The 12,222-nt window shown below is 32.0% G+C and overlaps 1 protein-coding gene across 1 annotated transcript; it reads right to left on the bottom strand.

Moving 5' to 3' along the window:
• Positions 1-3,685: 3,685 nt before the first annotated feature.
• LOC145590585 (glutathione S-transferase DHAR2-like) lies at positions 3,686-8,328 on the bottom strand. Its single transcript, XM_081647016.1, has 6 exons — positions 8,008-8,328; positions 7,806-7,896; positions 7,513-7,656; positions 6,234-6,351; positions 6,011-6,151; positions 3,686-4,118 (listed from the first exon to the last, which is right to left on the bottom strand). The coding sequence occupies exons 1-6, from the start codon at positions 8,063-8,065 to the stop codon at positions 4,032-4,034; spliced, it is 639 nt and encodes a 212-aa protein (XP_081503142.1). The 5' UTR covers positions 8,066-8,328; the 3' UTR covers positions 3,686-4,031.
• Positions 8,329-12,222: the final 3,894 nt, after the last annotated feature.

The raw sequence follows: 12,222 nt of genomic DNA, 5'->3' as shown, positions 1-12,222 counted from the left end.
TACGTATAAATTTTTGTATTCACATGTAGCTAGCAGACCATGTTCTCTTCAACTTAAATAAATAATATTCAATTAAAGTAATGTTAGTTTAGTAAAAATAGTTTAAGTTCGGTAAAAAAAAATAATTTTTAATCAATAAAAATTAGTAACTTTAATGAACAAATATAATAGAGAATCAGTAAAAAAAATATTAAAAAAAAGTTCAAGAAAGTAAAAGGCAAATTGGGATCCTATTCCAAATCTATATATGTTCTTTGATTTATATATTCCAAATCTTAATTTCACAAATAAAAAGCAAATTGGGTCCCTAATTTACAAAATAAGTGCAGATTATATGTTGGTATTATTCAATTATATAGGGTCTAAAATTGAAATATGGAGTTTTTTATTTAGTGATCAATATGCAAAAGTAGGGCTAATTTGCTATTAATTAATTTCAAAAAAAGTTAGAAATACTCAAAAGTCAAAACTAGTAAAAGTAACTAAAGGATGTTCTAATCCACTTTTCATCAAGAAATAAAGTCGATTTCACAAGTTCAAAAGAAATTCAATCTCAAAACTGTATGGCAAGTAGCTACTTTAATTCTTAACCTTAATTAATCAACACTTTATTATTCACTATTTATAATTGTAGGAAATTCACCTACATGTTTTGTTATTTGCAAAGACTAGCTTTAGCAAAAGTCCCTAATATTTTATCAACAAATTTCAATTATGAGTAGTTAAAAATTAATTCTGATCCGAAAAAATGAGTTTTATGGCCTATTCACTTTAGCTTAATATCAGTTCAGTTCAGCTCCTAATTTCCTTCTCTCATAAAATATTCAGTTCAGCTTAGCTCTAATCAATTCAGTTCAATTCAGCTCAATTCAGAAAATGTGAATATGCCTTTAGTTAGTTATTCAAACCGATCTACAAAAATAAAATTAGAAGTACAAGTCGAAACAAGTATCTTCACAATGATTCAATCATTAAATACCCTAATCGGAAAACCCCATAATTTTTTTAGGCAGTTTACTTGATTAATTTCAGAAGGTTCTTGAATTAGGTTGATTTTAATAATTTCATTTTCTTCAAATTAAGGGCCTGTTGTCATACGTTTATTTTCAGTTTAGTTCAGTTCAGTTTAGTTTATGTCTAATGATATTGCTAATGGTATAAAGCCAAATTTCATTCTTTTAAGCTCTTATTACAACAACGACAATAATAATAATAATAATAATAATAATAATAATAATAATAATTAATAATAACATTGTATTAATTAGAATAATAAATAGAGTGGTATACAGTTGGGGGGGTTGGCTCTGTTTAATTTCGTTCCAGCTTTTTTTTTAATTTTTTTTAATTTTTTTTTATTTTTTAATTGAGATAATTTTTTACAAAGTGTTTTGTGTTCTTTTGTCATAATAATATTTTAAATTTTAATTAAATAGTATATGTTTTTAAAATGTTTTGGGATTTCATGTTTTTAATATATTTTCCATAAATATTTTAATTATATAATATATTTTTCTTAAATATTTTAATATGTATATTTATATATACACATATGTATAATAATAAAAAATCAAAGATCTAATTCGTAGTTCAAAATCACTAATTAATAAGTTCAGTTCAGTTCAGTTCAGTCAATGAGAACATGCCCTAAGTAATTCTTGTACATGTCTAATAGTAGGGTTAAGTGATAGCACGTGGAGTACTAACGAAAGGGCGGTGCTTGAGAGGACGACATGTGGGGACTCAAGGAATCTCAAAATGAAAAACATCAAAAAAATTTTGGGCTAAATTTTCTTTGTAATTTTGGATGGGTTGTCAAATTCGTTACTGTTACAATCAAACTAAATAGTGTACAATATTTACCAATAATTAGAATGTAATAAATGAAGCTTAAAATTGTAGGGTCATTAAAACTGTCTTTTGGTCACTATCATGAGCTTTTGTTTACAAATTACAATACATCAATATTGACTTTAATTGTATGGTCAAATTAAGCTATATACTTGTATGTATTTAATTAGCTATGGATTTGTCACAAAACATAATAGCTGTATTGCAAAATTAATATACATTTAGATATTTGATTTTAATTTAGTTTTCATTATCTTAAACTTTGTTTGTTTTTAAAAGTTTTCCATAGTATTTTTTATATTCATGAATAGTATTTTTTATATTCATAAAATTCTTTGCGCATTTGTCAAATAAGCAACGATTCTCATATAATAAAGAGCTCTCATATACAGAGTTAGAGACTTATTCTCACGCACTGAATGTTCATTTTTTTTTTCCACATATTCATATTTTTTTTACTAATTGCTCATTTTATAAGACACGGTACAACTAACACCTATTGTAAAAACGAGAACGAATTATCAGGGCCGTTTCTGACTTTTGTGAGGCCTATGGGCAAACTACCATTTAGGGGCCCTATAAATGTAATCATACATGCGATATACACTAAATATTTATTGAAAGTGAAAGTACTTTTTATGAGGCTTTTTATCTTATATTTCCTTCGAAATTTATTATAATTCTAACGTTTCGAATTACATGTTGGAAAAATCCCATATATATACACTCCTTTGATCATTTCTTGTGATTTATATGTTGGAAAAAATATATAACATCTTGTTAGATTTTCCTTGAAATATACTTTTATTAAGTATATACGATGTACAACTTAAGATGTTTAAGTTATAAAATGTGCATTAGCATTAGCAAATGTGAAACCTCCAACGTTGCATGTGTGATTAAAAAAGAACAAAGTATAAATCATAACTTTATTACAAAAATAAAGTCATAAGAAATTACAAAAGTATCTCATATAAATGCTCAAAAAAAAAAATAGTGTAAGAAATTTTGTATAAGAATAATTACATGTTGTCATCTTGAATAATAAGAAAATTAGATGCAATATAAAAATTATGAATTAGGAAAGAAAAAAAGAGTAAGAGAAAAATATAGTACTTAAAAAACGGGTAAAATAAGTGTAACAGATTGTTCTTTGGAGTAGTAACTAAGGAGAAAAAAATGAAAGAAAATTAATAGCTAATGGGTTTCGAACCTAGACAATGTAAGGAAGTACAAAACAAATCTTACCAATGAGCCACTTTGTCCTTTTGATCATTACATGTTGGAATTAATTTTTATACATAGGCTTTAACAGGTTAACGGAAAAATGGGCTTTTGATTTGGGGCCCTGGGCGACCGCCCCGGTTGCCCTGCCCCAGATATGGCCGTGCGAATTATATGCATGACAACAATTGGTAAATCGTAAAGTTATTTTAAATTTTAAATTTATGCATGCATATGTTGTTTGGACGTTTTGGATATTTTGACAAACCCAAGAACAATTTTGTCATAGAAACAACCCAAGCAAAAATCATATATAACCAGCAGTCCTTCATCAGTGATTCAGTGGGATAAACATTTCCCTCAAAACCCACTTCTTCACCTACAGTTGAACACAGCCCAAACCTACCACTGTTAGAATGAGAACAATCAACGTTCTGTTGCAGTCTACAGATACTCTTCTACATTCTTAACCAAGCTCTTATATTTTGAGCTTGGTAGGTTCATATCATATTGAATTTCTTTGTATTTCTCCAAGCAATTTCAGGTAGATTCAAATTACGCTATTATGTCTCGTCAATGATTGCTAACATTATAGATAAGCCCTGAATCGGGTTTAAAGCTTTAGCCTTCTAAAGCAGTTCAGAAATTCTGAGTAAACAAACTAGAGTACTAAACCACACCAGACCCCTCCTTGGCAGACGAAAATCATGACGGAAAAGGCAAAAATAGGGAGCAAGAAGAAAACACTACAACAAAGTGACAAACCACATATTATGTGCATTAGTACGCGAAATGATGTTTTGGTTACAAGCATTGGAGCAACATCCCTGCACCAATTCATCAGCTTCGTGCTAATGCGTTTTATTTCAACATTAACCTCAATGCTAGATACCTCACCAGCACAAGATCATAATGAACTTCTGCTAGTATATAGTTCAGTATCTACTGATACAGATTCATGCATTCACCTTTGGTGCCCAACCAGCAATCACATGTTCTTTGGCTGCTTTGGTTTTCTCAAAAGACTCCCGAGCAAAGAGTAACTGCAATTCCATAAACCAGCTAATCAGAAGACCAGTGGATAACTAAATCACATAAGAGCAAATTCTTCAAAAGATGAACTAGATGCAAATGGATGTTACCCTTCACAGCTATTTTGTAAATTAGAAACTGACAAGTACAAATGATTAGCATAGCTATTCAAGCAAAACCTTGCAACGTCATGTTAAAGCAAAGAGCATCAAGCAAATTGGTGATGATGATGATATGAAAACCAACCAGCAGAAACTGCCTATCAAGATTCGTTATAGTAGTGTTTCTGATTAATATGAAGGGGTAGAAGACAATAATGGAAGATCATCATAAATTCATATGGAAAACGTGACACATGCAACAATGCCAATTGCAGCAATTGAAACTAATTGGAATTGTATTCATAGTATAAAGTACGTATGCCAGATTTTTTTTTTTGTTAGCAATACAATGCATCTCCACCTACGATCATTTCTACAATTCTATACTCCTTGTTATATAAAGATAAAATGTACTTTGTAATTTAGTCACTGCTTCTTTTTCTCCAATATCATGTATGCAGTCTTTTGGCTTCTTTTTATATTTTGTTTCTGTAGGTTAAAAAATACACAGCAGCTTTCATTTCCAATTTAATTTTCTATATAGAACACAGATATACAAAAATTTCAGCTCTCTATATACCCTCCAACCAACATTTAGCCTCAACATAAGGTTTAATGTTCTAAGAGTAGCATATGGAGGAATGGTTCAGGATAAAAACTCCCCATTATTACTTCCAGCAGTCATTGACTTATACTAGACCCTTATAATTAACACTGAATCTTACCATCAAGCTTTTGAAGCAACTCAAAGGTTATTTCGTTGTGTTTTTTTTTTTTTTTAGTATCAAGACTTCTGGGAGTGTTACCTATCAACAATTCAACATATTGAACTTCCTATAATGAGCATTTTAGGGATTTGGCTGATTGTTACAAGCAAGGGCTTATGCAGATGCACATTCCGCAAGTACTAAAGAGTGGGAGGATGACAAAGAATATGTCCTACATATAAAATTCAGTATGGTACTTATCCACCATCACACTTTACAAATGTTGCAAAGCATTAATTTAGCGTTACATACATGATAATCAGCAGAGATCTTGTTTATAGACGACAAAAAATAGAATAAGGATCAACTGTGTGGGAATAATCAACAGATATCTTGTAGGACATACATAAGCGAATTTAGGGGGTTAGTGGTTTGAAAAAGAGAAAAAATCAAAACATTAAGAAAATGCTTTTTCACAGTGACTTGCCGACATTATTGGGGAATCACAATGATCAGTAAAAATGAAGGGACCTTTATCTGCATTAGAAACCAGGATAACCAGATAATAATTCGGATTTTATAGGCAAGTAGGATTATATTGTGGTATTAACATCACCTCAAACAGAACTAATTTTAACCTATCAAAAGCTCAATCATATCAAAAGTTAGAAACCAGGATAATAATATAATAATTCGGATTTGATAGGCAACTAGGATTATATAGTGGTATTAACATAACCTCAAACAGGACTACAATATTTTGACCTAGTTACCAGAGCCACTCAAAAGCTCAATCATACCACGAGTTAGGTAATTCATATATAAAAAACCAAAAAAAAAAAAAAAAAAAAAAAAAAAAACCAAAACAAAAAAAGACATAAACATAAACATTAGAACTGTAAACTAATACCACAAATCACAGAAACAACTAAAGTCTGATATTCAACCAAAAAAAAAAACTAAAGTCTGGTAAGTTGGTGAAGTACAAAAACTAGCAAAATACAGGTATAGTAATTTCAAAGGATGGGAAGACTACCTATGAACATGTAATTGCAATGAATATCACTTGCCAAACAATTATAAAGGAACTCTCACCTTCATGTATTCACGAACACAAGATAAGTTTTCAGGAACAGACCATTTCTTAAAGTGGCCAAGGGCTACCTCAAGATGGTAGAGCTTCGGTGCTAGGCTCAAATCAACAGCAGTAACTTTCTGTCCACACACGTACGGTCCCTATCAAATAACAAGAAACCAAAATGTTAATTATCCAACCCCAAATAAACAGAAATAGTAAAATCATTGTCTTTAAGCATACATGAGATTTGAGAAGGTCATCTAGTGCCTTCAACTCAACAAGCAGAGCTTGCTCAGACCCATCGTTTGCATCCTTGCTCTTCAAGAAAGTCACGAAAGTTGAAAAGATCTTAGAACCCCTGAATTCATAGTCAACATCACAAAGTGAGCAAAAGTATCAATATTTCCATCAAGTCAATAATACTTTTTATCTCGAATCAGATTCTTCCATGCTAGTAAGATAAACAAAAAGAAAAGAAATATTGATTAAGCAGCTAGATGGATTCTCAGTACAAAAGAAACATATGGCCACTCCATCCGTCCAAAAAAACGTCACCCTTTAGATAACGTGAAAGTTTCCGTATCACAGATGGAGAAAATTCACTAGAGAGCAGTAGCTTGTAGACATATGATTTACTTTCTTCGGTTTATCAATCTACTTTGTTCTGTACTTGTATTATTAATTATAAATTTAAAATATATAATATTCAAGCAAAAAAAAAACACCATTTTGACTCCGTCAAGATTCACCAAATCTGACTTTCTCATGAGGTTCCAAAAATTCCTACGAGCTTAGATGTTTTCATTCACTAGTCCATGAATAGAAAACCATCCGTTGGCTAGCTACTTTATAACAAACAAGGTAAACAAAACAGCTAAATGAAACTTAATTTTGTCATTACATAACCTCAAAACTGTGATTCATAAGGCGATGGTCACCGTCTTATGCCATAAAAACAGTAAATTTTCAAAATTTCCCTTGTGATGCAATTAATTAACTCACAAAGATGCTATGAAGTATACATCATTGACCAAAAGATAACAACTCATTAGGGTCACAGATAACATGAACTTGATTTTATTGACTAATACCTTCATAACCTGTTGACTATAATCTTGATATCTGCCTCTAAATTAGTCAATAAAACATGTCATAAGAAAAAAAAATTAACGGAAAAAACAAGTTTTGTTTTCATTCTTAAGTCACAATTGACAATAACAAGGTTGAGTCATCTATTAACAAGATGCAGCATGTTTTGCTCCATTAAAAAATTTGATTAATTTATAAAAACATGTATAAATATGTAATCCGCACGATTACACGTTACTTTCACCTTAAGTACCTCTGTCAAGCCCTCAACATTCCGAACACAATTAACGCCACTTAGACACTCTATTTCAGACCAAAATTATTGAGACATCATAAAATAACATCCGATACTTGGATAAGTACCCATCTCCGACACGAGTACCTAAATCCAAATAACATACACCAAACTAAACATGAAAAGAAAACTTACACAGATGAAAATTCAGGGTTCGAGGCAAGAGGAGGATCAGGATATTTCTCCTCAAGAAGACAAACAATGACATCAGAGTCAGAAACCCATTTGTCATCCAACTTAATCACTGGTACTTTCCCTTCAGGATTCACCTCCAAAAACCTTCATGATTATTAAAAAATAATAATCAATCATTACATACAAGAAAAACCCACCTCAATTTCTTCACAAAAAATTGAAAATTTATAAGATAATAAAAACCCCACAAAAATTTTGATCATAAAATGACAAAAATAAGGGTTGAATTTTACCATTTGGGCTTGTTACTAACATCAATAAGGTGCATCTGATAAGGGATTTTCTTCTCTTCCAATGTTAAAAGAACCCTTTGGCTAAATGGACCTAAATTATCATGATTATAGATTAATTTACAACAAAATTCACCCAAATAATCACCAAATTATACAAAAAATAAGGTAGATAAACTTCTTTTTTTAAATTTGGGGTGCTTACAGTCGCCTAGGATATCAGGAGCACCGACAGCAGCTTTGACACAAACTTCGATAGCCATTTTGCGAATGGAATGATGAGTCGAATTTGAGAAATTTAGACAAGAGAGTGAGAATATAAGAGAGTGAAGACGCTTATTTATTTGATTTACGGCTATATTTTGGTAGAAAGCTACAAAATAAGAGTAACATAAACACACAATTAACGTGGTTTATTATTTATTCAAGATTTCAAGTGATTAGAGTGCATTATTAGAAGGATCTTAGATGATGAAGCTACTAGATGGATGGTTTACGTGGCTATGAGGAGAATAATTGTTGTGGCCTTGTGGCCATTGCGGGACCAATACCTTTTCAATTTTTTTACCAGTCGCAATGCTCATTTTACGAGGCATTTTAAACTGATAATCGTTATATGTTCTCATTTTACAAGGCTCAATTTTGGACAAAAATTTTCCATCCAACTTTTTTTATTTATTTTTTTATTTTTATCTTCCTACAGAACTTGGACATGCATTTTCAAGCATTTTAGTTAGTTTTGTGGTCCGACTTGAAAAAGGCCCTAAGAGTCTGTCAACCTCACTTTAATATTTTAAGTTTTAGGCATGCATTAACTCGACCAAAACGGACATACTTTTTTACTCTTGGCTCGACTTGCCCTTTGATCACCTTTAGTATTCTACGAGTATAAGCTTCTAGTGATACAATTAAAGTGTGGTCTCCATCACTATTTTCTCTCTTTTCACATGATGGTAGGGTCCACATTATTATTTTTTTTCTTTCTCTCTTCCATATACTTTTACTATTTTAATATTATTCACATTTTACTTTAGATTTCCCTCTCACCTAAGAGCACGCTCAGAGGGTGTTTGTTTACGAGAGTAAAGGGAGGGATGATGAAAAAGATGTTAGGGTAAGAAAAATGCAATGTTTGTTAAGGAGACGTGGATAAGGATATGGATAAAGACTACCCCTTATCCTTATGTTTCCATAACCAAGAGGTGGCAAAGAGATAGAAAATGGGTTGAAAAAGAACAATTTGCCCTTAATGAAATGGAAAGTGTATGGGCCTACTTTGTTCACCTTATTTTCACTTGTTTTAGGTCTAATAACTTATGATAACGATTATCGTCACATTACCACTAAAATAAATTTTAATAAATTTAAACCAGAAAAAAAAATTTTAAATAAGTTAAAATCGGATGAATAAAACACATTCTAAGGAGAGAACGAAAAGTTCATAATTAAGGGTAATTTTGTAGTTATATCATTTATCCCTCAATTATTACATACCAAATATGGTATAATAATTATTCATCCTCATCCACCTACTAATTGAAAACACTTGATTGTGTCTCCCCAAAAACCAAACCCAGTGATGAGTACTTTTCACGTCATTGAATATCGAACGAGGTGAAATGTTGAAGAGTCTCGCGAATTCTTCTGTTTACTAAAATGTTTTAATAAAATAATTCATTTCTGTTTTTGAAAATCATTCATTTCGTATCCTATTTATGAAAAACTCCCAATTTAGTTTAGTTTGGTCCATAATATGGGACCAATAATTGTGTAGTTGGATGGGGTTTGAAAAGACATTTTCAACGATATATTATAAGCCCAATTTCGAGTTATAACGAGGAAGTTATGGCCAAAATACTAAACTGGGTCCTAAATGAGTTTTATGGGTGGCCCAATGATCATGTGGAGGGTCCATTAATTTTAATAGTATTCCTAAAGTCATTAGGATTTATCCTAATCTTCTAGAACCTTCTAGGATGTTATTTTGAGTTCTAAAGGGATTAGGATTATTAATTATAATTATGATTGATTTTGAAAAGATAAAGAATTCTATTTGGAATAAAACAAGTGTTTTAAAAAGATTAAATCCGGTTTTAATAAAACATAAGTACGGACTCTAATTAACCTAATTTTATTAGGAAAAGGACTCAGTACGGATTCTTATCATGCAGCATTTATCGTGTCACGATAGGCCTGTCGCCATGCGATAGCCCTATCGCGCCGCGATAAAGTTGGTTTTACTCTGAGTCAGATTCTGACTTTTTTTATCGTTTACGGTGGATTTTTCTTTATAAATAGGGTCTATTTTCCCCGTTTTCAAATCATCAACAATCATCTATTCTCTTTTCTCTCTCTAAGTTAAAGCTTATCCTTTCTCTCTCTTGATTTCTAAGCCTGCCTTCTCAAAATACACCATACGTCCATCACTAGACTCGAATACACATAACCAAGCTCGAAGTTGCCTTAGACCTCGACGTGAAAAGTTGATAGTTCTGAGGGTTTGGTCCCAAATCTAATTTCAGTTCTTATTGTTTGGTTTAATATTTTCATTGAAGTTACTAACGTGTGTTTTGTTTTGATAGAAAGAGGTACTAGGCTTCAAAGTGAGTAATTTAATTCTTCTATTTCTTTAGGAATCATGCTTAGATTGTAATTTTAATTCCTAGTATCATGTTAGGATGCATTTATTGCTTTCTAGTATCATGTTTAGGATAAAGCTTTAATTTGTTATTAATCATGTTAGTATCATGTCTAGGATCTTGCTAATAATATTATGCTTTGATGAGATTATTATAATGATGATTTCTTGTATCAATGTTATACGTTGCTTGATATCATTATTATTGCTTGATCACGCCCTCTCTTGTAGGTTTAAAGGGCATTTGTACTTTAAATCATGCTTAATAAGATAATTAATAATTTGATTTTAGGCTAATATGCTTTTAATTCAAGTGGTTGCCAATACTAGATTTATTTGTGCATTAATACTCAACCAACATAGATTAAACAGGTTTAGGTTTAATATATTGATTGTATGTTAATTGGAAAGCGCACATGAATATGAGGGGAACAAAATAGAGGCCTATTTAGGACAAGTTCAATCTCTTTTAGGTTGGATTTGTACCTTTATCCCCGAATATTCAGTCATGGTTCAGGACCACTATGGAATTAGCGATCTCTGTGATCGTGAATGGTTTACAAGTTCCTAAAACTTGTTGGCGACTCTTTGCTCTAGCTTCCTTCACTTTGGACGCCACCATGCTTAAATGCATGATCACAGTGGGGCTCAAGTTTGTGATGCTTGAAATATTCCCTACAGTTTTTGGTGACTCCACTGGGGAGGATTTCTATTTTAATTCCTAAAATTTATTTTGGCAATAATTTAGAATGAGTGGATGAGACTTGAAACGTTCTAAATATTCATGTGTGTAATTTTGATTAACATTAATTGCATAAGCATAAAAAGGTCCGCATCGAAAACACCATTCGTAATGCGTCAAAAACATAGGATTTTACACGTAGTAAATTTGGGAAATATCTTTCACAACTAGAATCGAAAAAACGCTACGAAAAATCGGAAATCCCGAGAACACAGAAAGCTGCCGAGGCATGTACAAACTGTCGCGAGATAGCAGCGTCCATCGCTGTGCGATAACTTTATCGCAATGCTGGTTTCATCGCGACGTGATAGAGTCATCGCACAGTGATGGACTCTGTTTTCTCGCACCGAGTTCTTTCAATACCGAGCCAGAAGTCTGCCTTCTTGTTTTGCCGATTTGAGTACTGTTTGACTGATTTTACTTCCTGATTGGATTTTTTCCTTCTTTTCCGAAAACCTTATGTGTTCAACATGTGGCTTTAGCCCTTGGGAATTCACGCTCCATCTACCCAATCGAACACTCCGTGCAACGAAGGGTACATCCGAGTTTGTGAATTCACCAAATCATGGAAGCAAGTTTAACTTGCGGGGTTCCATCCATATGCGCTAACCCTTCCAAAGGTAAGGCTTCCGCACAATGCATCCAGACTCATAACCATGGACCCTTTTTGACTACCATAATCCTTGAACTTTAGAGAACTAGAGCCATGGTTAGGTTGCAAACTCATTGCATCATACTGTGACTACTTGACTACTTGTGCATTTTTTTGCTTGTGCATAACCTATGTGTGATTAAGCTAACCGTTTGTTTGACTAGTGATTAATAATAAGTCTAAATAAACTAACTAATGACTAAAGGACTTTGCTTAATTAATTAATTAATTTGGATTATTAAAGTCTAATAATATTGACTTAACATGACTTAGCATGACTTTAGGTTCACCTTTTTCGAGTAGAACACTGGAAGCAGGTTCAAACTGACATTTCAATGTTGACGCAGAAGTTTGGCTTGCGACGTGAAACGTCAGGCTCCATCGCGAC

The sequence above is a fragment of the Chenopodium album genome, chromosome 18, assembly GCF_948465745.1.
Source record: "Chenopodium album chromosome 18, dcCheAlbu1.1, whole genome shotgun sequence".
Classification (NCBI taxonomy): Eukaryota; Viridiplantae; Streptophyta; class Magnoliopsida; order Caryophyllales; family Amaranthaceae; genus Chenopodium; species Chenopodium album.
This window is presented reverse-complemented; position numbering and strand designations above follow the sequence as displayed.

Bases quoted from the DNA above. Each gene is read 5' to 3' on its own strand.
- LOC145590585 (XM_081647016.1), bottom strand. From the start codon at position 8,065: ATGGCTATCGAAGTTTGTGTCAAAGCTGCTGTCGGTGCTCCTGATATC. The intron at 7,657-7,805 runs GTAAAATTCAAC...ATAATCATGAAG, and splicing joins GTTAGTAACAAGCCCAAATG to GTTTTTGGAGGTGAATCCTG. The intron at 6,152-6,233 runs GTATGCTTAAAG...GTTATTTGATAG, and splicing joins ATGACCTTCTCAAATCTCAT to GGACCGTACGTGTGTGGACA.